This window comes from Fonsecaea erecta (genome assembly GCF_001651985.1).
Source record: "Fonsecaea erecta strain CBS 125763 chromosome Unknown Scaff4, whole genome shotgun sequence".
Lineage (NCBI taxonomy): Eukaryota > Fungi > Ascomycota > Eurotiomycetes > Chaetothyriales > Herpotrichiellaceae > Fonsecaea > Fonsecaea erecta.
In genome coordinates this window covers 3,319,554-3,347,494 of record NW_017387247.1, presented here as the reverse complement: position 1 = coordinate 3,347,494, position 27,941 = coordinate 3,319,554, and the positions used below count along the sequence as shown (strand labels likewise).

General features: G+C 52.7%; 8 protein-coding genes across 8 annotated transcripts; 6 read left to right on the top strand and 2 right to left on the bottom strand.

The window, feature by feature from the left end:
• Nucleotides 1–203: 203 nt before the first annotated feature.
• Nucleotides 204–3,788, bottom strand: AYL99_05970 (hypothetical protein; the record flags this gene model as incomplete). Its single annotated transcript, XM_018837482.1, has 1 exon — nucleotides 204–3,788. One exon carries the CDS (start codon nucleotides 3,786–3,788, stop codon nucleotides 204–206), a length of 3,585 nt encoding a protein of 1,194 aa, XP_018694335.1.
• An 806-nt stretch (nucleotides 3,789–4,594) lies between these two features.
• AYL99_05969 (hypothetical protein) lies at nucleotides 4,595–6,082 on the top strand (the record flags this gene model as incomplete). The annotated part of the gene is made up of 1 exon (XM_018837481.1): nucleotides 4,595–6,082. One exon carries the CDS (start codon nucleotides 4,595–4,597, stop codon nucleotides 6,080–6,082), a length of 1,488 nt encoding a protein of 495 aa, XP_018694334.1.
• A 3,703-nt stretch (nucleotides 6,083–9,785) lies between these two features.
• Nucleotides 9,786–10,805, top strand: AYL99_05968 (hypothetical protein; the record flags this gene model as incomplete). Its single annotated transcript, XM_018837480.1, has 1 exon — nucleotides 9,786–10,805. The coding sequence occupies one exon, from the start codon at nucleotides 9,786–9,788 to the stop codon at nucleotides 10,803–10,805; it is 1,020 nt and encodes a 339-aa protein (XP_018694333.1).
• Nucleotides 10,806–12,962: 2,157 nt separating this feature from the next.
• Nucleotides 12,963–15,845, top strand: AYL99_05967 (hypothetical protein; the record flags this gene model as incomplete). The annotated part of the gene is made up of 1 exon (XM_018837479.1): nucleotides 12,963–15,845. The coding sequence occupies one exon, from the start codon at nucleotides 12,963–12,965 to the stop codon at nucleotides 15,843–15,845; it is 2,883 nt and encodes a 960-aa protein (XP_018694332.1).
• A 714-nt stretch (nucleotides 15,846–16,559) lies between these two features.
• Nucleotides 16,560–17,418, bottom strand: AYL99_05966 (hypothetical protein; the record flags this gene model as incomplete). Its single annotated transcript, XM_018837478.1, has 3 exons — nucleotides 16,560–16,829; nucleotides 16,972–17,282; nucleotides 17,340–17,418. 3 exons carry the CDS (start codon nucleotides 17,416–17,418, stop codon nucleotides 16,560–16,562), a joined length of 660 nt encoding a protein of 219 aa, XP_018694331.1.
• Nucleotides 17,419–18,261: 843 nt separating this feature from the next.
• Nucleotides 18,262–19,141, top strand: AYL99_05965 (hypothetical protein; the record flags this gene model as incomplete). Its single annotated transcript, XM_018837477.1, has 2 exons — nucleotides 18,262–18,740; nucleotides 18,799–19,141. 2 exons carry the CDS (start codon nucleotides 18,262–18,264, stop codon nucleotides 19,139–19,141), a joined length of 822 nt encoding a protein of 273 aa, XP_018694330.1.
• Nucleotides 19,142–19,471: 330 nt separating this feature from the next.
• On the top strand, nucleotides 19,472–21,719 carry AYL99_05964 (polynucleotide kinase 3'-phosphatase; the record flags this gene model as incomplete). Its single annotated transcript, XM_018837476.1, has 5 exons — nucleotides 19,472–19,550; nucleotides 19,599–20,205; nucleotides 20,256–20,553; nucleotides 21,448–21,564; nucleotides 21,654–21,719. The coding sequence occupies 5 exons, from the start codon at nucleotides 19,472–19,474 to the stop codon at nucleotides 21,717–21,719; spliced, it is 1,167 nt and encodes a 388-aa protein (XP_018694329.1).
• Nucleotides 21,720–25,089: 3,370 nt separating this feature from the next.
• AYL99_05963 (hypothetical protein) lies at nucleotides 25,090–26,631 on the top strand (the record flags this gene model as incomplete). Its single annotated transcript, XM_018837475.1, has 1 exon — nucleotides 25,090–26,631. The coding sequence occupies one exon, from the start codon at nucleotides 25,090–25,092 to the stop codon at nucleotides 26,629–26,631; it is 1,542 nt and encodes a 513-aa protein (XP_018694328.1).
• Between the last annotated feature and the right edge of the window lie 1,310 nt (nucleotides 26,632–27,941).

Genomic DNA, 27,941 nt, shown 5'->3' with positions numbered 1-27,941 from the left:
TGACACAGTACGACACCAAAGGTGTCACTCCATAGTCGAACATGGGAAAAGAAATCAAAGTGCTTTCAATCTCGTTGATGCCTTTATGTCTCTGTATTCTCTCTATCGTCGACACGTGCCATGCCATACTCCCGTCATCTAACCTATACTCACTCACTCATACTAAGTACCTCTACTGCACGGCATGCCCTGTTTGTTCTTGATCAGCCTTCGGCTGAGGCTCTTGCGTGAACATCCAATCGCTCCTCACTTTGGTCCATACACTCGATCTTGCGAATAAGCCCCTCCTTGACTGCCTCGTGTTCCTTCCCAAGTTGATGTTCGAAATCGACAGTGCTGTCCCTCAACTCGTCGCTCTGCAGACTGTCACTCGCGAAATGTCGGTCGCACAGTTGATCGAGCCCTTCGCCGAGACTGCCCAACTTTAAGTCGGTATCGCTTTTCAAGGCCGAGAGGCTCCCAACACAGTCCTGATATGTATGAGTCCAAGGTTGGGTATCCAATGGTTCTGGAGAGCGAGCTTGCACTCGATTCACCGCTTCGGTCGCCGCAGGTCCATCCATATTCGGTCGCCAGTCAAACGCCTGAAACCCAGCAATGCGGCGTTCATCCCCGGCTATCACCTCGAGCTCCGGATATTCGACACTGGCGCCCACGCTTATGCTACTTCGATGTCCATGAGTGCGCGCGTATGCTCTGAATTCAGTGCTGCTGCTGCGGTACAATCTTTTCCATCGCCCAACAAATCCTTTCCGGCTCCTTTTGTGCCGCACGCCCAGAGATTGCGTCCCTCGCACCCCGTTGTTGAGGGCTTTGTCAACGCCATCTTTCTTGACAAACTGTAGCATCTTCCAAGATCCAGGGGTGTGTACACCTCGTGTCGTCGTGGGTTTGGCCCAGGGCGTCCGGGGAGTTAGAGATGAAGGCTTATTTTCGTCTTGATAGTCGAGAGCAAAGTCTCGTGTGGCAACGCCATCTTTTGGCCCCGCCGAGCCGCATCTCTCCTCTCTTGTGTGACTAGGGAAACGTCCCCAAAGCCCGAAGAGATCCTTCAGTGGAGTGCTTGCCCCTGAAGCCTGCTCATTTTCATTAGATACTCCAGTGATCGTGAATCGTCTTCCGATATCCAATATACTCTTTTTTCTGGAAGTCTTCTTGCCTGATAAAGTGTTTGGTGTCTCCTTCCCGGCATCAATGCTGATCATGCTTCTTCTGCGACTCACGGCCGGAAGAGGATCAGGTTTCTTCATGCACACCTGAAGTCGACGGTTTTCTTCAGCCCTTGAAGATTCATCTCGGGTTTTCATTTGTTGCAGTGAATTCAAGTCAAGTTCTACCTCCGGGTTGCCGTGGCCCTCATGAGGTAGCTGTACCGCACTGATGCTCGACCTTGTACTTCTCCGCCGACCGTCACGGTCAAATCTTGGCGACGTGAGAAAACCACCCAGTGTATCGTTTTCAGGCTCTTCCAATGCTCGTCTGAAAGATCTCTGCCACATATTGGTCGCTGACTCTTGAAACTTGGTGGGGCCATCGTAGATTGATCTTGCCTCATTTCCATCTTCTGACTTGGAAGGCCGCCCAGTAACAGAGGCTCTCAAAAGTGGTGGTGACTGTCTCGTATGAGATGTGACGAATGACTGGTGGCTATACGAATCTGGAAGGGTTGCAGTGATATAACGGCGGCTTAGAGGCTCAATTTCGCTCAACCTTTCATTCTGTATGTCACGAACGGCTTGCACGCTGATTTCCGTCAATTGTTCCGTTCTAGCGTCTTGTAATTGATCAGTGCTGACCTCGCTCATTGATTCATTGCCTTCGGTTGAATGCTGAAGTTGCCGGCGAGGCACAGTCAGACGTGGGCAAGAACCAACATTTCTCTGAGTTGGCATGCTGACACTTCTGTTCCTCTTTGCGGGCCCATGAGCTCGGCCTTCTTGTTCATTTGTTTGATTCTGCATTGAAGGCCTCCTGCTAAACCAGGCACCTTCCTCCGCAACTGACATGTTGCCGAAGCTAGCACTCGAAGACCCTATAGGTAAGCTAATCGATTCTGATCTCCCACCGATGGCGATGCTGTTTGGATTTCTTTTGCGTGTGCCTCGCCTGGACGGTCTTACATTGTCGAATTCCTCGTCACTCCAGTAGAATGACGAGGCATCCTCGTTACCGGTAAGGGACCTGGGCTTTTCAAATGCAGTGGCGTGAGCCGGTGAGATAGCAGATCCCCGACTGGAGCAAGCCCGACGTCTAGCCAGATCACCTTCAAAGAGTCGTTTAGTTTCAGGATCCGAGGGTCTTCTGTTATGCTCAGCCGTAATAAGACCCCCGATCTTGGTAGCCATAGACATGTGCCCGGTGGATAGACCGGAATCTGGAGAGTTGCCTCTTGGCTGCCGTATCGTCGTGTGGCCTGTGTTCGGTCTGGAGGAAGCAGCCATAAAGGAGGGACTGGCGAGACGTTGAGAGATTCGCATGTTGTATAGATGCACTGAACTCCGGTCAGAACCGGCAAGCGAAGAAAGATCCTTCCTAGACACGCCTTCTCTCCCAGGCATTGTAGGATCCATGTCAGCCATGGCCGTTTGATTCAATTCGATTGCGAAGGCAGCGGCATTATTGTGAGACGTTCTTCTTGAAATATCTGCCGATGGGCGCTCGCCGCATTTCGAAATGAGATCGAGCAGGTTTGGATCCAGCTCCGACACCAAACTGGCTCGTGGATTCGTCATATTGGAGATTTGGCTCTCTCTTTTGGCCACAGGGACAGTATCCCCCGTCATTCTGAGCATCCCCATGAAATCTTTGCCATCGTGTCTGGAGAAAGCATGGTCTTTCGACGGAGAACTGGTGAAGGGATCGTCTCCTTGAGTCTCAAGGGAGGCGAAAGCAGGCGTTATCCTAGATTCGGATGCATCTGCGAGCTCAATGGTACTATCCACGCCCCGGTCGTTGACACGCTTCGCGACTTCTGAAGGTGACTTATCTTTCGTACCCTGGACAACTCTTACAAAGGAAGGGTTTGATGGGGTGGAAGGAGCGGAAGATCGTTTTGCGTTGTCGACTTGGGTTTGAGACGCCTCGAGAACGTGGGTTTCTGTAGGAGAGGGCGGAGCGCCGTCGGTGGCAATGGGCTGGATGTCAGCCGGTGAGGATAGGCTCAGTACCCTTCGTGGACTCAATTTAATTGTGCCGTCGCTGGCCTTCAGTGCAGCTGTCTGGATGCTTTTTGCGTCGCTATCATAGCCGCCCTCGCTGGCAGTCCGCGACATGAGAAGCTCGAGGAGACCAGTGGATCGCTGGCTCAGTGTCCCCTCAGGGACACTCATTCCCATTTGTGCATTTTCACGTCTTGCCGTATTGTGAGGGGTATCCTCTGATGTTATTTGAGGTCTTGAACTGCTCTTACTCAATCTCGACTCCGAGAGCTTCTGCTTGATGTGATTACCCAGTTGCTCTAACCGGCTGGGCTGTTTCTGATGTTGACCTTGCGACCCGAACTTGAAATCACGGTCCAGAGATGGCTCTCTTCTATGATTTGATCCTGATGGTAGAGAGGCAGTTCGGTAGCCGCGGACGGAAGAAGAGGATCGGAAAAGCTCGCGGAGGGCTTCTGTGTCTGCCCTCTGTGCACCTGGTTGACTGACAGCGTGCGGGATCTGCGTAGCAGGTAGTTGCACCGAAAGAGCTGAAGGAAGGGTCTGAAGGTCAGAGGCTGTGTGTTCTTCAGGAGGGCCAATGCCGAAGCAGCAAAGGAAAGGCGAAAGAAGGCGTTTCAGGGTACACATGCTCAATAGCAAAAAGCAGGTCACACCGACGGAATGAGAATGCAAAAAAAATGTAGAGCTGGTAACTTGTGTGCCATGAAACAACGGGAAAACATCTGGAGCATCAAAATGGTAAAGGAAAGACTCGGTATGGGTCAAGTGCCAATGACTCTGACATGGTGAAGACAAACTCAGAGAAGCTCGACTGCGAACCAGGAGGATGGCAACAACGACCGACTACCTGGAGAAGGAGCCATGCCGGCTTCTCCAGACCTGCTCCAGCCATCGGTATCGTTTGTCCTGATACACATCAGCCCAGTTATTTGGCTTCTGGTTATGTCTCCTCCAAAGAATAGGTGCAGCCGGTTAAGGACAGATGCAAGGATATCCCAATATTGGCCTTGCCCTGGCCTTCAATGCAGCGATTGGAAATGGACATAGTTTCATAAGACAACCAGAGTTACGACGAGACGGTCGTGGATCCAGCGCATGGATATTGGCCGGTCAGTCCATGAAGCAGAGGGTTGAAAATTATTCGACGACGACGCTGCAGACGCCGAAACGCTCGTCGCTTCGATATCGTGGCGCGAAGTCACCTGTGCTTCACAGTAGGCATTGGACGGTTGAACCGGAAGCCGACTTGCCACCTTTCCATCTCGACAACCAGCCATCTTGCTTCGTCCCACACTGAAGGCATTGATTGAGCTTAGCTGCACCATCTGGCTCTGGAAAGGAAGAGTAGACCCGTTATATGTACCTTTCACACCTACGATAATTGTCTCTACGGAGGGTCAAGTCGCTATCATTTTTGCCTGGTTCCTGAGGCGATGGCCAAACAATCAGTGCTAGATCTCGAGGTCCAGGACTTAGATCCAGAGGGTCACACAACAGTAACACTCAGATATGACCCCGGAACTCAGAAGTTTCAGGTTCACCATCCTCAGCGAACGTTGTCGCCCAGCACATCGTTTTTCACGAAATGCATGGCCCCGTTCCTGCCAGCGGGGTACCCTTCTTCCGTACGATCGGATTACACTCCGTACCAGATCTACGATTCCGCCCAAGCATTTGCTTCTACCATTGCAGGTTTGCTAGCCTCAAGGGCTGTCTTTGTTGGAATGGGCGTTGGGTCTGAGGATGCCTCGCTTGTGACCACGATGTTACTGTACGTTGCACAAGAAACCATTGGGCGGGTTGCCACTATTCTGTTCGCCTACCAGTTTTCGCAGAAGATCGAAGCAGAAGTCAAGTTCTATCGCTTCTTTGCCGACATTGTCAACGATATAGCCTTCGTCCTTGACTGCCTGAGTCCAGGTCTGCCGCTGCTGGGGCGAATCTGGACTCTGTGTATCAGCAATGCGTGCAGAGCTGTCTGCGGAGTCTCTGGTGGGAGCAGTAAGGCTATCTTAAGCTCTCACTTCGCCAAGGAAGGCAACATCGGAGAACTCAATGCCAAAGATGGCAGTCAGGAGACTGTCGTCAGCTTGGTCGGTATGTGGGTTGGAGGTTTACTTGTCAGCAAAGTGCAGGGCACTTTCGAGACCTGGTGCTGCTTGCTGCCCTTGCTAGCAATGCACCTGTGGGCAAATTGGAAGGCTGTGAAGAGTGTGCGTCTGACTTCACTCAACAAGGACAGAGCCACTCTTTTGTTCAGTGCGCTCCTTCAGGGCAAGGTCAAAGGTCTCAATGAGGTAGGCGAGGAGGAATCCATCTTGGGGCTAGGAAAGATACTACGTGTCTTCAGTGACCAGAACGCCTTCCAAGTCGGTGTTAGCGTCAACAAGTTCCTGCAACACTTACCTGGCAATGCGAACAATTCCGCTCGAAAATACGACCATTTCGCTCAGCTGCTGAGGGTATTTCAGGAGGAAGATTATCTGCTCTGGTGGGATGTGCAATCAAACCAAGGATTCGTGCTGCTGAAAGAATCGGCCACGGCTGAAACACAGGCGAGGGCGATCTGCCATCTACTTCGAATTTCGATGCGCATGAAGGCAACCACGAAACCTGTCAACCTTTCGCAGCAGCGGATCCTCGCGCAAAGCCGGCAAGAGACCTCCAGTACCACACCGAGTCACGAAAGCCCAGAGGAGAAGTCAAATATCCACGGTCAGTCCTTGCACTCGTACGACGGGCTTGACCCAGTCGTTCAGTCAATTGTTGACACACTCCATGAAAATCGACAAGAATGGCAAAATATGCACGATCTCGCCCAGCGCGTCGGGTGGGATCTCAACCTCACAAATCTCGTCAGAGGACCTTGTCACCGCCTCCGAATAGGGGACGCTTCACATGAGAACAAAAAGAACAAATGAGGAAGTCAGTCCTGGTGAAAATTCTGCGACAGTTCCACCGACAGCGACAGTTTGTCCTCCCCTGCTACCGCGACCCGGGTAAAAACCATGTGGCCCATTAGAGGCGGGTCAAACCGAGCCTGGTTTGTAACGTTCACGGCGGAGCATGGGTGACATGGGTAGGCAGGCTCAAAAGCCACGACATGACGGCGGTCGCTACGGAGGCGCCATTGACTACGAGGATATTGCTGGTTGGCGATCATCCGGGCACGAGCCACCGCCCGTCTCTGGGCGATGGGCCTGCTGCCAGTGGTCGGAAGCAGCATCGATGATAGATTGCTGTAGCATCGAGAAGTCCACGTGTCTGCATGCGCCCGGATGTCACCCCAAATGCGGAAGAAGGAGCGGAATGGGTAGGTTTCTCATCTAGGCAATTTTCCAGAAGCATGGGAGAAGGCCGCAAGCGGAGTCGCCGCCACCGCGATCTAATTTTCCGGAATACTGGAGGAAGTAGATGATTTTGAAGTCCGAAACGAGATGAATGGTCGTTGGACGTGTGTTCTTCAGTGTCTGGTGGAGGCGAGGAAACACCTCATACAACAGGTCACCCTAGCCATTTTATTTACTCGTCCTCCGTCCACCACCGGCCTTTCTTTCCAAAAGTGGAGTAGTGACTTCAATATTCGTCGCCAGCTGTGCTTGGCATTCGATCGAAGCATGACCGGACCTGTTCGTTTCGAAGAGATCTGCAGTGCAATCAGGGCAGAAACCTATACGCACCGACAAGTGGGAAGATAACTCGATGGATAGAGAGCCTTTCGTCCGTAGCCGCATCCTCCCTGCGACTGGTGTCAGGGGAAATTCGGTGACCGCTCTTATTCGGGGGAACAACTTCCACAAATGATAGCCGTCGCCACCTGCCAAAAGTAAACACGTTGCAGCTGACCCATCTTTGTCAATGGCCACCCGGCGCATTTGTTAGATTGGCAGCCCAGCGATGGCGAAAAACCTAGCATGTGGACGGTCGAAGGCAATAATATATCTCTCGTACGTCGGTACTAGTAGATATTTTCATTTACGGCGTCATTGGGGCTGGTTTGGGAGGGAGCGGTGAGGCGTTGGATAGGCCCAAGCGAGAAAAAGGCGCAAGCGGCAGGCCTGATGAAGAGAAGGATCAGGCCCAGCTTGTTTGACGTCGTTTGATATCCGGGCAGCGAGAGAAACGGATCTGAGGAAAGGCCGGGTAAGGGAGTCGATAATCCTTGGGGGCAGCGAAGCCACCCAGCAGCGGGCCACGGGACTGAGAAACAGACTGGACTATCCCCGGAAGGCCATCGCCAGAAACTTTTGCCAAATAAGGGTCGCAATAATTGCGGGTGAATTCAATTATTGTCACCGTCACCGTCGCCCAGGTCGCCAGAAATGGAATGTGTGCTGTTGCGGGGCAGGGTGAGGGACAATGTTTTTTTTTCCACCTTCCCTCTGAATCGGGGGGGCAATGGGCAATGGGCACAATGGGCACAATAGGCAGGTGACTTCTCAGGCCGGAGGGCGGAGTTCTGGAAAACGCGTAGAATCCCGAGGGAACAGAGTGGAAAGATGGTAGAAGCCGGAAAGAAAGCGTGTGGAATGTGCATAGAAGCCTGAGCGAATTGCTAGAAGCCCGCAAGGCCGCCTAGAAGCCAATCAGGCCCGGGCGATCGGGAGCGGGCTACGCAGGAAGGAAACAGGTACGTAAGAGCAAGGACATGAGCGCATAGGTTCCCTGTAGGCATTGTGTGATCGGCTTCTTGCGCACGACCCATGCCTACAGGTAGGTGGTGAGCACTCGCAGCCCTATGAGTTGGTCGACTTGCCCCCCTTCGTCAGCATCATTTAGGGGACGTAGGGGCATAAGGGCAGCCGCAATCTCTTAAAGTTGTGCCCGGCATCCTTCGCATCTTGGTTTGTATGCCTCAGGGGTGGTAGGGCACCCCTCCCCGTGGGCATTCATTTGATCATCATCCCATCATAATGCCCCCCAGTTAGCCAATCCGCAAGCTTGGACAGGGGCCCATTAAGCTGCAGGCCTGATTTAGCCCAGGCAGCTAGTGGTGCTTAAGGCAAGGCTCCTTGGGGCTAACGAACAGCGTTGCAGCAGCTGGGCCGAACCTCTTGGTCTTCCTGGACTCGTCCTCTACCTGACTGATGGTGACTTTGACTGCGTCTTCGGGTTTGTTTTTGCCTGTGCCTGTGCCTGCGCCCTGTGCCCTTGTGCCCTTACGCCCTGGCTGCCTGTTGTCCATGCGCGTATTCCCATCCGCATCTTTCAAATGCATGCTGGCTCCCATCCCATCCACTACCAACCACAACCCCCCCTTGCCCACCCCCTGACTGCATGTCCTGGGTCCATCATTCCGACTGAACCAAACCCTCTGACAGCCCAAGAGGAGAAATACAGCAGCCTGTCAAAGCCTGACTCGAAAGGACCACTAGCAAAAAACTAAAACCCCCCATACCACGTCGATTGAAACCAGCCGACCCAGAATCTTCCGGGTATTGACTCTGTTCCTCATCTAATCCACCCATCGTCTCGCCTCCGCCTGCGCTGTGCGAAAAACCTCGACACTCCGCGACAACAGAGTATGACTCTTAGCTAAACCTTCCACAGAACATCTTCTGGCCTCTCCACTTTCCGGATTCCTTCTGTCACCCAGCATCCTGGGCATCCACATCTATCATCCACCACACTGTTACCTTCTTACCATTGTCCTCATTCCACCGCCCCGTCACTATGACTGTGCCCGGGCCTTGATCTCACTAAGCCCAGAGGCAAAAGATTCAGACAACGCTGCCAATCACTCGCACAGGCGCCATTTTCTTCTTCAGCTTCCCTTTGGAACATTCCAAAACGCATCTTGGAAATCAGATGTTTGGGCTGAATTGGCATTGCGGCTGCGCTGTTTGCCCTTCTCCTGTCGCTCTTTAGGATCTTGAGATTGTTGAAATATTGTCTTACCGGCACGACTAATTGCACCCTCACCGTCTCCGTCCGCCGCCTGTTTGCATCTCGCCGGCCTTCACTTCAATTGGACGCTCTGATCGCCCCGTTGACGTCTCTCCAAAACGAACACCGACCGAGCACACAACGCACACCCTTCCGCCACGTTGGCACCCACAAAAGCCGGTTCAACCAGCCAAATCCAACACTTGTTATCGCATCAAAGGCCACGTTCCAGTCCGACATTCGGCGCTTCACCAGTCGAGACCTTTCTGCGGAACCCCTGTCGTGGTTACACGGCCTTCTTCTGTGACACGAAGCGAAGCTCGGTGGCGGGAAGAGTCTCGGATATACACAGCGGAACAGCCTTCTATCTCGCAGCGTCCCTGTACTACTCACGACCATACCTTTTGCCCCCATTGCCGTGGACAAGCTACTGGCGCACCGAAACCTGAATACACCGATTCTATCCCAGGAAAGTCTCAAACCGAAATCCCGAGTCCAAGCCGCCGCAAGCATTTCCTGCAACAGAGTACAACTCTCCTGGCAAAGATTGGGCACCGGGCGTGTGACATAACACTTCAGTCTAGGTATCTTCAGTCAAGCAGCGGGCAAGTTAGGGCGAAGTCCAGCGCAATGGTTAAGAAGAAATCGATCTCAATAGCTTGGCCATATACACCCGAACCTTCACCTCGTCTGGAACCTTTGGTTTATCCGTTGGTAGACATTCCTGAAGACTTCACCATGTCCGAGGAAGAGTTGCCTCGGGCAAGGCCCATCAGTGTGGCAGCTCGGAAAGAAGGGGCCCTGTCGCCAGGAGGAAGACCGACCTTGGACGATGTGCTCAACAATAAGGCACCCTCGCCTTACACCCTCGCCGCGTACACAGCATTCCTCTCTCAGCAACACTGTCTGGAAACGCTCGAATTCACGACAGAGGCCAAGAGATATTCGGACAAATATGACGAAGCATCAGCCAGCATGGGAGGCATGCCTCTCACAGTAGAGACGCAGGAAGGATGGGAATTGATACAGGACTGGACACGGATTCTCGAAATCTATGTCAAGCCAGGTGCTCCGCGGGAGATCAATCTGCCGGCAGAGGAACGAGACGATTTAATTGAACGATCCTATGATTTCAGACCGCCTCGGCCTGACTATCTGGATCCTGCCATCAAACGCATGTACGACTTGATGTCGGATTCGATCTTCATTCCCTTTTGCAACAGCCTCAAACAAGTTTCCCACGCCCAAACATATACGCCTATGTCGGAATTCGCGGACATGGCTGAACTGGAGCCCTCACGGCTGACATACGACGAGCGAGGGTTGCATCGCCGGATGCCTTCCCGCCGGCGGCGATCTCCTCCACATACATCAGCAGTGTCATTTGAAGCTTCTCGGTCTCCTCTGCAACAGCATCGGCCGACACAGTCCTCGTCGTTGTCCTCGGCATTAGGTCGGCAGAGTGGGGCACGCTTGTCGACACACGTGTCACACTCGTCTGCGGTCTCAGAAAGTGCATTGACTGACAGCAGCGGAGGTCCGGATAGCCCTCCTGTGGGTGATCTTCTAGAAGCTGAATCAGTTATAACCCCACCGACAACGCCGCCAACGAGCGAGCTGGGTGGGACCATAAGTCATGGGAGTATGAGCGGATTGGCAAGCGTCAAATCGCATCGAAGCGAAAGTGGCGGCTGGAAGAAGGCGATGAAGATCTTCAGCGGCGGCAAGAGGAAGAATGGCAGCAACGAGCACGACTGACATGCACTAGAGGAGTCCTTTGGGGCTTCTCGAAGCACAATGATCTCTTCGTTGAAGGCTTTCTGCCTGATTAGGTGATAATGTGGCTTTTCTGCAACGGGATTACGAATGGAATAGCGAATGGGCGTGTGCCAACCGGGGACAAAAGCCGGCAGCATTTCGGATCGTGGGATGGTAATGGAGTTCGCAATGCGACTACGAGATATGATTTGGCATGATGGCGTCGGATGATTGACTTTGACTGGAAATATGCGAACGGGTTCAGCACTTTCTTCTTTCATCTGGGCAGTTCTTTGGCCTGGTCCGGTCAAGAGGCCGGATCGTCTCTTCATATAAGAATTATTGATGCTGGGGGGAGTAGAGCACGATATCAGAGGAAATACCTGGGTCAGGGATATGAGATGAGTGGAGTCCGCCAGTCTGGGAGCGGAGCAGGACAGAATTGGGTATTTCTCGATGTACACAACAAGTAGTGGGGACGATGTTTGGTGATATGGCTTAGTGGATGCTGATGATATGGGATAATCAGGAGTAGTGAGGGAGTACCTCGAGTCGAAGTACTGTTCGCGAAAATGAAAAATGTGTCGTGAGCTCCCCTGAAATGTCGATTGCTCCTGATCCTAACCAACTTTTACTCGATTGTGTCCAAGTCCATTGAATGCTCTTCCATTCCCAAAGAAACCCACTGTGTCTTGACTATGGTACAATGAGGAATGGCTGGGCCATCAATCGGTCAACAAGCAATATGGGTGAGAATGATCTGCTGGGGGGACACGGCAGTGCCAAACCGCATCCTCTTTCGAATGGATGAGAGCCACCTCAAACACACGGACATGACTTACCCAGATGGAGATCGAACAGGCCGATGCTGCCCGAACATCATGCTTGAAAGCTGGGTGAGGGTGGTGAATGGATGATGAATGTGCCGGCAGTGGTCGGGAGCTGGCTGTCCTCCCTCCCAGTGCTGGTTGCTCCTCTCGTCCTGATCGACCATCACTTGGACCTCTTCGTTGGATGTCCGCCATCACCGGCTTCCACCATAAGTAAACTCCATCATCAGCACCCCGTCATCGTGCACCAAGGCATCAGCACATGAAAAGGCACCCTCGTCAGGCCAGCCAGCAGAGGCTCCCACAAACACAGCCCTCCACCGACCGACTGCGCGTTCATGTGTTCCACTACCTGGCTTTGTCCATCCTCCCACCTCCTCTTCATCACTAAATCCAGCCGCATGGGTGACACCAATTGACCTCGTATCAAAAACCAGCCTAAGCCAAAGAGCAAGGATGATGACGAGCGATGACGATTACGCCCCTCAGCGGCACAGCCAAGTACGCCTCGGGTACTTTGTGGCTCACAGGGTTACGAAATCAAGACATGAAACACGGCATCGCAAGGAGTGATCACGACCTGGTTCAGCCCAATCAGCAACTCCTCCTGGTAGCCATCTGCAAAAAGGGGCCAGCGCGCCGGAGGATAGAGTTCGATGAGGCAACTCACTTGTTCATCTATCCATCCTCCTCGTTCCTGGACCAATCGATAATGCGCCATGTCTCGCCTACGAGGATAGCCAAAAGCGCCCCCTCCGCCACAAGAGATCTATCTATCCAACTGGGACCCCTGTCCCGCGCAAAAAGCCCCCTGCCTCTCAGTTGCTGGTGCTTCAATTTTGATGTCAATGAGCACGAGGCGCTGGGGTTCGTTTCCACAAGGAATCGGTAGACTCGATCATCTGGCATCCGTTCCCGGAACCTCCACTTGCTGCTTGCGAAGTGTTCCTGTTCCTCGCCTCCTCATGATCGATTTCACTGAGCGCCTCCGGGGTTGACCATTGTCAGGAGTTTTTCCATCTGCTCAGTCGCCAGATGTGCGAGTATTACCCCTCGCTCTTATATTTCTGCGGTGCAGTCTCGTCTTTGTATCTACCTTTGCTGCTCCTTCATGCTTGTTTCCCCGCCACGACTACAAAAGTTTGTCGTAAACGCCGGGAAAGGGAGCTGTCAACCTAAACACGGATTCAGCCGAAGTTTGCTGGTCCCACTGATGACCGCTCCTCACAAGGTAACCCTATTCTTTCTTCTATCTCTTTGCACAGACCCTTTTCTCTTTTATCAACTCAAGAGTACTTGTCGTGTGTCATGTCTTTAGACAACATCAATGCCGAGTAAATACTCGCACAGCGTCGTCCTGGCTAATTACTCCAGGCGGGGCATCATCAGCCTGCCGAACGATGAGAAACCGGAAAACCAGAAGGCGTTTAGGGCTCCACGGATTCTCCCTGGTAAACCACCACCTCATGAACCTATTTTCAGCGACTATCCTGGTGCCAGGGCTTCTTCTGGATCTTCGTATCAAGCCCGATCCTCAACATGGCAGCCGAGGTTCCCAGGACGAAGGTTGTCGAAAGGACAACGAAATAGCCGTCCTGGTGGTACACCGACTTCACAACGGTGTCCACAGGACGAAGTTTCCAACAATATCAGGGTCAAAGGAACGGCTGACGGCACTCGTCCACATACCAGTGAACGAAAGATAATCTTGGACTCGGAGACTGAGGGGACTGTGAATGGCGTTCGAACTGAGGACTTCTGGCTCCGCAACTCTGACCCATCCAACGCCGAACTGCCAACTGGTTCCCGCCTAACCTCACCCTTTGACGAAAGATGGGGGCTTGCCCTTCAGTGCGACCTATCTGGAGTAAAGACAGAAGCGATAGCTCATACCAATAAGGGTATCTTGAAACGTGACAAGAAACTACTATCGCCGGTTGCCGCACGGAAGTACGAGTCTGGTAGAGGTTCCAGAGTTGCAGTCCAACCTCCAGATGCGGATGATCAACCACTACATCGACAACCACGAGCTCGACAGCACGATGATGCCGTGCCTCTTCTTTCCGCACGGGACTCCAACGTCTTGCCTCGGACTCCGGAAATTGGGGACGCTGTTCATTCCAGGAGACATCCCATTCCTCGAAAAATTGTCCAATACAGCGATACTAGACATCACGTGCCCGTGCTTGATGCTGCAGATCAAATTTCGAAGCCTCAAAAGCCTCGTCGGCCGCCACTCAGCCGAGCCAATACGAGCTTCATTGATATGTCGGATGACGAAATCAGTAATAAATCCCGTGGACACACTCCTCACACATCAATAGGGAAATCGCCATCTACATATACCTTGATCTCAGAAATTGAAGTTCCAGATTCGACAATCTTAAATCGAGCAGACGACCTCCACGGCCTCCATGGGGGCGTTGCTTTTGGAACAAGGCAGGGGAGCCGGAACAGGTTGGAAAAGGTCCCGACATGGAAAGCTGGTTTGGCTGAACCACAAGTCCAAAGACGGCCTGTCAGCATGGGTAGCAATCCTTTTGAGACCACGGCTCTACCGAAACGCGCTGCCCTCCACAGAAGACAGACTGATGAACCCATAAGGCATTCAGTCTCACGCAGTCCAGTTCTAGAATCCCGCAGTCTATCGTGGTTGCTGCTAGACGTGGGATTGAACAATCAAATGAAAGACGACCGCTACGACGAAGCCCAAAACTTTCCACAAGTTACCTTGCAATTGCCAAAATCCGAAGCTCGTGCCAAAGTCAGCAACGCGAGCCTGAGATCTAGGGCCACCCTGCCCAGCCATCCAGAGTTCGAGCCTACCGAAGCTGACCTCTCCAAATTCATGGATGGCAACGACAAAGGGAAAGCCAACATCAATAATGCTATGAAGAACGCCTCCTTTCAAAGGCACGACGACTCGGTTAACGTGTATCCTCCTCAGCACGACTCCAACGGCAAGCCGTCAACACCACTCAGGCCTCCACAGTCTGGAGGGGGAGGAGAGGAGCCACGATGGTTACCTAACTCAGCGAGATCAGAGCCAACGTCCGCGGGGAGCGTTAGCCGCCATCAGCATACATTCTCGAACATTACTTCTTGTTCAGTTGTGCCGGAAACCCAATCCCAGCCGCAACCGGGCGCGAAAAGTTTAGCATCGTCGGGGCACCTCAAATTAAAGTCTACACTGAAATCCGAAGAGGAAATGAGGATGAAGATACCCACTCCTATCCCGTCTCCTGCTACGTCGTCAATGTCTCCCGAGATGTCAGGGAGGAGGATGGTCTGGTCATCATCAGGATTGGTTCATCAGGCGTCGAGGCCAGCAAATATACCTGAATTTGGCGTCCCTTCGCTTTTTCGGTCCGGTGATCAAACAACGGACATTCATGGACAGACAACTTCGAGATCTGCCTCGCAATTGGGATCTAACACCCCACAGAACCGGAAAGCCGGACCGGAAACAATACGGAAACAGGTATCATTCCCGCGATTTCCCAAGATGGCAAGTGGTCCACCACAGGCCAGGGACGCAGCGCCTGCCAGTACGATGGAACGCCATCAACGAGACGACGGCGACGATTGGATATTCCCCACTGTCCCTGTTTCAGAACTAGCTGCCTCGAGGGCATGTCTTCTGGACTTAATGACAACAGATGTTGAAGCTGAATCGAGACTCGAATCGAGACTCAAATCCAAACCATCGAATACCTGGCATGAGCAGTCTCCGAACCTCGGCAGGCAGTACCAAAGTTTGCCCAGCCAGATAGGACACAGCGGCGATATGGACGATATCGTTTCTCTTTTCTCTAATGACCATGAAATCTCCAGCGACGTCCGGGACTATGCACATCAGCAAGTCACCGCGGGGGACGAAAGAGATGACCCAGACGCAGCTCTCCCACCACCAGACATCTCGCGTTACCGAGCCGATCGCACCAGCTCCTGGAACAGGCAGTTTCGTCGTTCAGAAGCTTCTCTCACCGCGCTCCCTCGCATAGCAAGTACAAATGTAAGCATAAATCGACTGTCCCGTGCCAAACGGGAGGATGCGACGCAACCGCTGTTCTGGGCTTGGAATGTCAATCGACCTGCACCTCTTTCTGTCCGAGCCGACATCCATCAGGAAAGGGAGGAGAAGAGGCCGAGGATGAGGACCGGAATGAAAGAGCTCTGGGGACGATTGAGGCGATGCATTGAGAGCTGAAAGTGCAGTTTGTTTATTCTTTTCTGCCCCTGTCTTTTTATATTCCATTTGCTCTTTCCTCAACACTTGTGGTTTTTCCTTTGACTTCTACTTTGAAAGGCTAGATCCGGAACACAGGGCAAGGCACACAGGACAATGTGATGAATACATGACGTGCAGGGCACGATAAAAGGATGCAGGATCGTCCTAGGCGGTTTGACACAAGATTTCACAACGTATACTATGTACTACATACTTTTTTCCAGGCATTGTCCGCCTTTCTATACAATGGGGTATACATGGCCCAGGATGGTGGTACGAGATGATGGACGGGTGTGAGCATTCGAGGCGCACGAAGACACACATAGATGTATATGACAAACGAGATAGATGAGTGGATGGAATGTACGAACGTATTATACTTTTATGCAGCGGTCGACACGGAGTACAAAATGGCGACGGGCCTACCACTACCACCAATTACGTCCGAATTGATGGACTACGACCATTCCTTCATCGCTGTCACGACCTCCCCTCCCGTTCCGTCGTCCCCAAGTCGTCATTTCCGGACTGTATTCATAAGGGTTTGGCTCGTGGAATTGAGGTAGGAAGGTGATGCAACAGATGTTAAATGTTATTGGCTTGGGAAAGGTTGAGGAAGTGTTGAGGTTATTTATGTACAGCCTCGCGCTGGTGATGTTTGCTGCCCGTTCCAGGGCCATCTATTCATCCGTGCTATACGTAAACGTCTAGACGGTCATTGAGTACTGTCGGATGATGGTCCTTTTGCGCTTGGGGTTGTTCTGCCTTTTCATCAATATCTTGTCGTCGGTGAGGCGCGGCCTCGACGCCGTGTGTCGTGTCGGGTCGTGTCTCCAGCCCTTCCTCAAAAGATGGCCCAAGCAGGGGATCATGGCTCTGCCACCATAAGCTCCACAGCCTCAAGAAACCGAAAAGGGCGAATGAAGACAAGTCGTTGTCCACAGAATCGAATTTCCACAGTTTCTGTACACAGGGGTCCTTTTTTTGAATAGCAAAAATCTCCCAAATTCATCGCTCAAGAATCCCAAAGTCGCCGTTGTGCTCGAACCTCCTGCCTGCCTGCCCTCCACGTTCAACCAAACATGCTAGCTCCGCCACTACTCACCGCCTCGATCTCCTCTTCCGACCAGGACTTCCGTCGGAATCGGGCGGGCAGCTCATCTCTGTCAAAGAATTCTCCCTGCTTGGGCTTGATTGGTCCTAGTGCTCGTCCGGGCGTGCCGCCAATGGCACCGTACGACATCGAGGAGCCCGACGAAGCTGCGGCAGAGAACGACGAGGAAGGTACACCACCATTGCCGCCGCCACCGCGTAGGGGACCGTGTTGCTGGGCTTTGGAGCGATAGGTAGCGAAGCTCTCTGGGAGGCTGTGCGTGGGCGAGGCGGGGTGAGCGTGAGGAGTATGGTCCACCGATTCTGCAGGGAGGGGTGTGTCAGTAACACGAAGTTGTTATCTGGGAGAGAGGTACGTACTGGGTGGTGTGCGTTTTCCAATGAATTTTATGAGGGGGGTGCGCTGGTGTGTAGCGCGGAGGACCAGGGAGGGGCGCATTGTGGGTTGTTGAGCTCGGGTTGTCAGACTCTGCTGGTCAAGGAGGTGTTTGAGAGCTATAGATAAATAGCAGAGTCGCTCTGTTTTCCCCGTGGAGAGCTGGACTGGACACTTTCTTATCCTTCCTCAGATCCGGGCTGGAATTTCTTTTGCATGCGGCCCTTCGCGCGCCCGAGCTCGGACAAACGCAAATAGCAAAGAAGGAAAGACGTGGGCTAGCCCTTTTGCGAGTGGGAGGGTACCGGGATACAGGGACGATCTATATACTGGAGGGTGGATAGGTCGAGACGGTGTACACCTTGTCGAACAAGAGGATTGCGTGCTTGGTCGTCGATAATTTCGAGGGCAGCGCCAGCTCGGGAGCTTGCGAAGCTCGAAAATGTTTCTGTTCGGAGAAAGGCGTGACGGCACCAACGGAGGCTTCGCCCTCTCGCTAATTAGCCATCATTTTGCCGGTTCGGGAACTTGTTCATTGTTCAGACTTCTGGTCCGGCCATTGCAGTCCTGAGTGTCTCAATTCGACTGGTGATCGACTGACTCGTGCCGTTGGATGTCACTCCTTGATCTTGATCTTTGGCGAGAGAGGTGCTCACCTTGACCCGTCGCCAAGTCCCACGCTCTGTGCAGCCACTCGAGAACATGTCCGCTCATCCCCCAGCAACAGTAACTCAACCACCCGTACTCAGATGATGTGTCTCCTGACAGACTCCGATTGCCACAAATGAGACACGTCTCCCCCCCAGCACGACATACCGGCAGATCGAATCACAAAAACTATTCCCCACCAAGTAATCAACTCCCTGAATACCTCGGATATCAGAAAGTCGTGAAACCCCGGCCGCCATGCACGAGTTCGCCCTCTACGGCCAAGTGCGAAAGGATGACCACCATCGAATGCTCCAGCAACTAGCCGGATTTGCACGTATGCAACCCCAAGATGCCAAAGAGATCCACCTGGTCTTCAAGGCCCGCCAGCCTCCTGGAGTCGATCTTGTCCAGTCTATTGGTGCGTCGCATCTCGCCAGTCAGTCACAGCAGGACAACATCCAGCGTGTTAAGAACATGCTCAATGCTGGCTTGTACTATGTCCAACTGGTTGGGGAGGTGTCGCCAGGGACACGGGCTGGAGTCTCAGAGAATGGTGACGTGACCATGACAGATGTCAACGGTGGCCAAGGGGCGGAAAAGTCCAGTGTGAAGTGGTCCTTTGAATTTAAGGACACTCCAGACGCAGGCAAGCAGGCAGTCAGCTCAAGACTGATCTCCCGGACGCCGATGGAGGACGGCAACTTTGTCCAGTTTCTCGATCATTTTGGCTATGAGTATGACCTCTCTGTCCTTTCTCTTAGTGGGAAGGACTCTGGGCTAACGAAGTGACAGCTACGTCTCGCGCTACATCGTCGTTGGGTCACGGTTCTATGACCATGATACAACTCTTTTCCTCCACAAGGTGCTACGACTGCCCCAAATCGCTGCAGACCAAGCTATTTCAGACGAATCATTCTTATCCAAGCTTGACCATCTACCCGATGTGGATGGCTCTGGTGGCTATATCCTCCAGGCATCCATCGATGTAGTTGATGGGAATAACCCAGAGCTTAAGGAGCGAGCAACGCGGCAATTATTGGCTATCAAGGAAGCGTTGAGGCAGGCAGTCGATTTGTCGCCGGGCGATAGATTGGCACTGGATACGCGGCTGCCTATCACTTCACGTAGAGCTTGAAGTCATAGAGTAATTAGAGAGCAACATGCTTGTGGCAGCCTTGCACGCCTGGCTGCTGCTGACTCAGTCACTTCCACGTGACGTGTAACAAATAGACAAATGACGTCTTTTCAAACGCGTATGCCGCGTCGACTTTTCGGGACGCTCACCTTTAATTCCAAGCCCAGGTAGGTAGGAACGTGATTACCCCAAGTAGACTTGTCAAGACTTCTTTTTCCGCTGAACCTGGCTCCTCATTCATGGCTGGCACCTCTGAGTCGCCGTTGTCGTCCCGCTTCCTGTTCCCGCACCGCTCTCCTTGACGGAGATATCTTGAGGCGGTCCTACACCATGAAACGATCGGCCCCTACCCCGGCTGGCTCTGTCTCTCCACCACTGATTAGACGCAAGATCGAGTCGGCTACTACCAGTATGACGGGGAGAGTCTTTTCCTCAGGAAATTGCTGACCGTGTCTAGGTAAGGCCGTGGCTAGTTTCTTCAAGCCAGCCTCACAAAAAGAACCGGAGAAGCTCGTATGGCGGACCATTGACCACAGCCTCATCATTGGGCGGTACAATGCTCCCCAGAATCCGCCCCAGCCACGCACGCTGCCTGTCAAGATTGCGGCTTTTGATCTGGACGACACTCTCGTGGCTCCAAATACCGGAAACAAATGGGCAAGATCTGCAGTGAGTTGGAAATGGTGGGATCCCTCGGTCCCTGGCCGATTGAAGTCGCTTCATGATGATGGCTATCTCATCGTCATCCTCAGCAACCAATCAGCAATTAGCCTGAAGGACAATTCCAAGTCCAAGACGCTTAAAAAGGACATGGCTAGCCTTACAAACTTCAAAAGCCAGGCCACTTCAATCCTGAGACAGCTCGACTTACCAATCAGTATTTATGCCGCGACTGCCCAGGACCGATACCGTAAGCCTCGATTGGGCATGTGGGAGGAGATGTTGGAAGATTACGATCTGCAGGCCGAGGGGGCTGTGGACATGACAAACTCGTTCTACGTGGGCGACGCTGCCGGAAGGGACAAGACCGACAAGAGACGAAAGGATCATGCGACGTCTGACAGGTACTCGCTAAACTCATGGCATTGGTAAATAGTATGCTCACTGCCATCAGGGATCTTGCGGCGAACATCGGCATCCAGTTTCACACCCCAGAAGAATTCTTCCTCGGTGAGACCACTGAGCCGTATGAGCATGTCTTTGACCCGTCAAAGCATCTTGAACTCGCAAAGCCTTCTGATTCTACTGTGAACGGCGCAGTAGAGCACACGGTATCCGCACCATTCACCAAGAACAGCCCCCACGAGTTGGTCATTTTTTGTGGCTCACCAGGCGCTGGCAAAAGCACTTTCTACTGGGATGTCCTCCAGCCCCTTGGTTATGAGAGAGTCAACCAAGATATCCTTAAAACGGTGAGTCCCATAATTTTTTACGTGGCGGGCGCTTCATGCATGGAGGTCACACAAAATCCTGCCGTGCCATCCCTCCATATGTGCTCTTCCTCTGAGGAAAAGTTGTTTGAAGCTGAGACATTGCTATTTCCGTACAGCGCGACAAATGCATCAAGAAAGCGAAGGAGCTTTTGGGGGCAGGGTTATCCGTGGCGGTTGGTATGTTCAGCTTTCTTGTTGCTCGAGGCGTTCTTGCTCAACCCCCCCCCAACCTTTCCTCCTTTCCTGCTTTCCTCCTCTACGGTGACACGCCCGTCATTTGCTGGACAGGGACAAAATGACATGTCATGCAGAAATGGCGTGCATACGGCTGTCTCCATCAGATGTCACTCCTGTACAACTCTACACAACATCTCTTGTTACTCCTGTCCTACCACCAGTCACAGAACTTCCCCAGATTCCGTTGTAACCACAACGACTCGATCATCTTGTGACAACATCTACTCCTTGCATCATACGCCAGATTACCATCTGGCCCAACCCTCCCCCTTCCGCTCTTCCCCGCCTCGTCCCTCCACCTTGTCAACCTCCTTTTTGAAGTGGCACCGCATCGCGCCATCCTTGTACTTACTGACACTCGTGCTGGAATGACAGACAACACAAACGCAGACATTGAAACCCGGGCGTACTGGATAAAAGTCGCCCGTGAATTTAATGTCCCTATCCGCTGCGTCCGCTTCACTGCCTCGACTCGCCTGGCAGAGCATAACGACGCTGTGAGGGCAATGAATCCAAATACGGTGTGTGCCAGTCCTTTGCGTCAACCTTGATACTTTTTAGAGCTTGGAGCTGTCTATCTACTATCTATCTGCATGAAGTACACGGGGCTGACGGCTTCGCCATGTTCATAAATAGATGAATCCTGAAAATCGGACTCAACTTCCTGGAATCGCATTTCGGTCCTTCGCCCAAAGGTTCCAGGAACCTAGGCTCGAGGAGGGTTTTGAAGATATCTACAAGGTCGACTTTGAGGTAGGTCTTCTGTATCCTTGTGCTCGTGCTACCTCCTCCCACTCCTTCAGCCAGGTTCTTGCTTCTCACTGACACGATGGGATTTGTAGTTCAAAGGCACCGAGGAACAGAAAAAGCTTTGGTCAAGATACTGGGTGTCGAAGTTTTCAACATAATTGAAGCATTGCAGGATGACTCGGATTTTGCGGCTCGGTCACGACTTCGACAGCTCCACTGATCGGTGTCTACAATGGCACATATACGTCGCCTTGCCCAGGAGCTGGTCCAGGTACCAATTATGTTATCAGTGAACATGAATCGCGGCATGGGACATTGCAGGTAATAATGATCTCAACTTTGCGGCTCTACCTCTCACTTCCCGGCTCGCTCTTATGAGTGCAGGAGAACCAAAGTATGCTACATCTCCTGTCAAGCCTTTCTCGAACTATGAGGTAGACTGCGAAGTAAGTCACCTGGAGACAGGCCTTTCTACCGTTCTCCATGTGACAATCGATCGCTATGCAGATGAGAGAGCGTCTTGATCGGATCCCCATCTGAGCAGCGGCAGCCAGCCATGCTCAACAGCGGATGTTCACCAACACACCTCAAAAAAGATGCTGTTGGAGAACGGCAGTCGAATGGCGCTTATGAGTCTTGATGTGTGAAAGTTACCATGGCATTTCTTAGGACAATCAACAGCCTATCAAGCGTAGGCGGGTAAGAGGGACACTAGGAGACAATTTTATTGGCAGAGTACCACTATTGACGCCTTTGAGGCCCAGACGGCATGTTAAATGGTGACACAGTGCAATTACTCATGCACCATTGTGACTGTTATTCGGCACAGGTCTTTGTGGACTTTTCACCACCTTCGGCGACGAATAAACGATACACATTCGCTCAAATATTGCTGTCACAGCTCTGATTGAATCGTATGACGACCGGCGGTACGACGACAAGATCTCCAGAGATCCAACCGGACTTTCCCTAAACAGAAGGAGAGGAACTGCGATACGGACCTGTGGAAGCTTCTAGCAATTGACGCCATGCTTCCCAAAAGTCATTGTTTGCTTTAGCGGCCGCTCCCCGGTCAGAGGTCTTTGCGCTGTGGGGATGGAATAGAGTTTTCCTCCGTTAGACTATTGATTGCGGCTTTCCCCAACCATTGCGGCACCCTTGCACGTTGGAGAGCGTGGCCCTATCTCGGGGGTTTTCAAAGGCGTTGTGGCTGAAACGTTCAAGCAGGGGATTCGAGATATACCTCCGAAGCTACAGCTGTGGTTGCAGATGGATTTTAGCAGCACGCAGTTTTCAGAAGGAATTGGAAGCACGTCTCGGTATTTGTCTCGTTTCGCGAGCACATAAATAGAGTCATTCCCCATGAGACTAGAGACTGGAGCCAGCATCCCAATGATGCATCTTCTGCATGCCGGAAATCGATCCTGAGTCCGTAGGTATTGTTCCTGGGCGGATACATTCTCCATTCTTGTTGCAAGGGGCAATGATGCCATGCGGACAGAGATGGTGATAGCGGCGATTACGGTGGAGCGATGGTAAAGCGTGAGCTAGAACACGAGGTCGGCCACTTGCTGGAACATCCTAGTCAGCAGCTGATTCGCCGCCCAGCACGTAGCGCCGCAGTTTTGGCGTGAGAGGAGCTCCCGTTCGCCTCGAATCCTCATCCTGCTTCCTCGCGAAGCTGCGGTGCTACCGGTCCGCGCAGTGAGGTCGTAGTACCTTGGAGAAGAGAAGGGGGGGGTGACCAGCCACCTGCATTTCTGCTCTCCCATACGTTGGATATAGCCCAGGGAAAGCCAAACGTACAAAAGATAACAAAAGGAAGAAGAGCCAATGGAGAATTGGGTCTTGTCGCATGCAAATTCTGCGAGCTGGAGAATGAGTTAATGCGTGATGGGGAACATGACCCTAGCTCCTGTACCGGCAGTTTCGTCCACCTGAGTATATCTGATACCGTTCCTGCATCTCCCGTGCGGCCTTGCCCAGTTCCTTGCAGAACAAACTAGCCTCCAGGACGGGCGGAAGCATGAAAGCGGCGCGGGTGAAGGCACAAGCGCCATCTCACAGCATGGGCTGGACACCTGCAATTAACAGCGGCTCCGGACCTTCAAAATCTGTGTCTTGACTTTTTTTGGTGCTGGTTGTGGGACACACCCGCAAGAATTGCTTGCTTGCTTGCTGGAGAGGGCAAAGCATGCGACAACCCGGTCGTTGTCCCTGCAAAGCCGCTGAGCTATCACTTCTCTTAGCTTCCCCATCGTATCTATAGTGCAGAGAAAGCAGCCGTGACAAGTAACAACGAGGGCCAACCGCAAACAGGGGCGGACAAGCCACAAACCTCATCGTCAATGTCTTTCCTTTGGGCTTTGCAGGCCGCATCCCCGGGTGCAGAGCACACCCACCAGCTGCAGCTCACACAAAAAGCTCAGACATGTCGCAGCAGAAGCCCAGCAAATGCTCACAAGACCAGCTCCTTTCTCAACCTGCTTCCGTCTTCTCTCTAGCCATCCGAACTGTCCTCTGCCACCCACCTGATTTCTCCCACCCACGGCTCCTCTCTCGGTCATTATTTGCGAACGGACAGAGGTGCGATTGGAGAGCGGAGGAGAGAGACCAAAGCGCCTCTGTGAATTGAGTGTGTGGGTGAGTGATAGATCCGAAGCCTTCGTAGGGTGGCGGAGGGGACCAGAGTCTGTCTGCTCACCTGCTGTCGTCGGTGGCGCCGGTTCTGGCTGCTGGTGAGGCCGTGATTCGAGCCCATGCACTTGTTGCCCTCTGGTGGCTGGTGGACGGGCTTGACGGGTTGACGCGGGGGCTCCTTAACCCAGGGCGGGCGTGCACCGGCGGTTGCTTGTTGACCAGTTGGTGGCTGCGGTTGGGCGTGGGAAAAGTCTCAGAGCCCAGGCCGAAAGTAACAGGGCAGCCAAGGACATGCAGGGTCAGACCCTGCAACCCTGGTCCCCGCCCAAGCGAGCAGCAAAGGATTGGCTACAAGCGACGCTGCATGGAGTCAGCCCAACCGGTGCCACAGCCAACGAGCCCAGGGCCACGGCACACAACTTTTTCCTCTGTCCATTCACGCCTCTCAACATCCCTCTGCCCTATTCACTCCATTCGATTCCTCTCTGTGTGTACACATGGCACTCGACTGATGGAACATTTGCAGACAGGCAGAGCGTCCTTCCCTCAGCCTCGACCAGTCAATCTGTGCCCGGCCTGAAGCAGTCGCCGTTGACTGACCTAGCATTCACCACCGCCGCCACCACACCACCACCGAACCAAAAGCTGCGAACCGACCTGAGCTGCTGACCCCCAGCTTCGCCAGTCGGTGTTGACCTCACCACCCAAGACACACCTCGCCCGCTCCCCAATTCACTTCAGACCACCTTCACCAGCCCATCATGCGCGCAGCTGTCCGACTGTGACGTGAACGAGACCAGTCTCAGTCCCCTCGATTCCCTCTCACTCTTGTTCCCAAACACTCGATCTAAGAATAATAATTAGCAATCCTGCTATCTGTACCTCACTATGGATCACACCACTCTATATCCCTTCGACACGCTGCCCCCCGCCACTCGATCTTCCACCTCTTCTGTCGACACGCCCTCACCCACGGTCTCAATGTTCTCCAAGGGCCATTCTCCCCGAGGCTCTAATTCCTCGGCTGCATCCTCTCCTGTCCCCCGCGAGTCTCTCGACATGTTTGGAGGGGCTAAGCGGTTGGAAGATGTCACCGAGGAGCCTCAGGAAAGAGACGAGTTTGACGGTTACACGTTGGTCAACGACGGCACATGTGACTGGAGTGACTACGACAAGGCTTTCTCCAGTGACTATGGCTACTCGTCGCCTCCCACCTCCCCGGTACAGCCCGACTGGATCCTGGCAGCACCCAATGACTCTGCATTCACCTCTCCACCATATCACACGGGGCGTCGCAGATCGGCAGAACAGCCCTCCTCGACCCAGGGCCACCGCTTTAGCAGCAAATTCGGGTCACTATCGCGACGATGGAAGAACAGATCGGCTGCTGGGCCTCAGCTCTCAATCGTCACGCACATCAGCGCCTCTGCCTCTCGTTCGGGGTCTCTCAGCTCTTCGCAGATCTGCAGCCCAGCTCTGAGTGCTGTTTCCAAGCATGAAAGCAGTCTGTCGACGTCCTCGACCGTGCTGGCTACGAATGAGGCTTCCATTGACGCAGATGTGAGACCAATTGATATTGGACAGAAAGGATCAGAACAGGACCTGGCGGAGTCGGTTCAAGCCACCACACCTCTCTTACCACCCATGTTTTCTGAGTACTTGAAAAGAGAAGAGCCTGTCCAGTCCCCCCTTCAATCACCGGCCATTGCACCTTCGCACGCCGTCGTGAGCTCACGGCCATCCTTGGATACCCCGTTTTCGTCCCTGCCATCCCCTCCCTTGTCGACAAAACCGTCAATGGTTTCCATGCACACGAGATCCCGGACAAACACCGTGAACAATTGCTCTTTTGGCGATATCCCCCCCTTGCAACTTCTCGAAGACCCTTCTGATCCTTGGGCCGTTCGGCTGGGTCATGCCAACTACACCATACACCCGGAGCCATACACACCCGAGACCCTGGATTTGGATTCTTATGCCGAGTTTCGCAAGAACTGGGATCAGGCCCGAACACACTATGCTAAGCATATAACGAGGACGGCTGAGCATTACGGAACGACGTCCAAAGTCTACAAGCTGACGGAGGAGAAGTGGGCGTCCATCGACGACACCTGGAAGCGACAACATAACCTTATGAGGACCGCCCTCGCGCCGCTTCTGGCCCGTCTCAGCGGTGATTCAGAGACGCAGGACTCAACCACGTCGAGCTCTGTGCTCGAAAAACCTCTTACCAGAGTGGCTGTGCCTGTCATTGACGACAAGAGTGGCAAATTTCCCAAGCTCGGGGATGGCGAGATCGTTGGGCCAATGTCTGTTGCCCCCCCGCGCACTTTCGGCGACTCGAACAAGGGCGCAGAAATCGGGAGTCCACCCATCTCACCACACAAGCGGAATCTCCTCAGAGTCCTATCGGACATCTTTCGCAACTGATATGTACAAATCCCTTACGATCCTTGTCACATGTACACAAACCTTCCTTGCCACCACTGTACACATTTCTTTTCGGGTTATACAGAACCACTTGTCTACCGTTATCATGGCTGGCGTTATCGAGACAGAGATCTACAAAGGGGAAGGGCATGACCGCAAGGTCTCGAAAAGAAAAGAAACCTCGAATCAGGGAGCGATCCCTTGTACCCAACACGTGCTATGCCTCTTTGCCTGGTATCAGCAGCAGCCATACTTGTCAACCTGTCCTCCATTGCTTTACGATGACCACGATGAAAAGTCTAACGCTCCTTCCACAAAATTAACCGCATCCAGCACATGATATTCCAGATGATGACGACTTGCAACCTTCAGCACAGCGAAGCAGACATATAATTTTTCCCTCCTTGTGTTTTCAGTGTTTTTTTCGGCATATGGTGGATCTCGAAAATTTGGTGTAAGGAAAAACAAATTCCGGGTTCGTCACCAGAGGTCTTCCGTTTCATTTAGGGGATGGGTGGACGAATAGATGTGAGTAGGGAGAAGAACACCTACAATGGCGGCTTTCATATATCAATCACCAAACGGGCGTCCAATCCTCTCGCGAGGAGACACGATAGATAAAAGGGTGCTGATGTATGCTAGCGCAGTCGGACTTCCAGTTTTCTGCTAAGGTGGTAGAGGGAGGGAGATTGGAGCTGGGAGCTGGATGGGGGCACTGGCGGGTTGTAGCCAGAACGACAGCTTCGAAGGAAGTTAGACACAGTTCTATAGGGGTGACCAAGATAGTGAGTGGATAGAAGAAAAAATTTGGCAGAATCTGAAAAGAAGTTGAAACCAGAAACTAGGGAGTGAACGTCACGCATTTATTACTCATTTCTTTGCTCATTCATGGACTTTTGCTGGTGCCGTGTTGTTTCTGTTGTCCTTTACTAGATCTATCTATCTACTCTGGCCATTTATTTACCTGCTTTTGAATGACAGGCATTTTATCGAACTTTCAAGTGGGCCAACTAACCCTCACTGACATTTTGCGGCGAACACTGGCTTTCAAGATATAAAAAAGGGGGCTTCTCTCTCTCTCTCTCTCTCTCTCTCTCTCTGTGTGTGTGTGTATGTGCGCGCATTGGAGCAGGCAGGAAAAGCTGAACCATACGGGTGCTTGCTGCAGCCACTCGGGTCGGAAGATGAGTTGTGGAAAGAAAGTCGACGGCGCCGCATTGCTCGAGGCGTAGTCCGTAGTGGCTGAACGATACTGCAAGATTTGAGACAAGACTTGAGGCTGGATGAGAACTGCCCTTTTGAATGCCGGC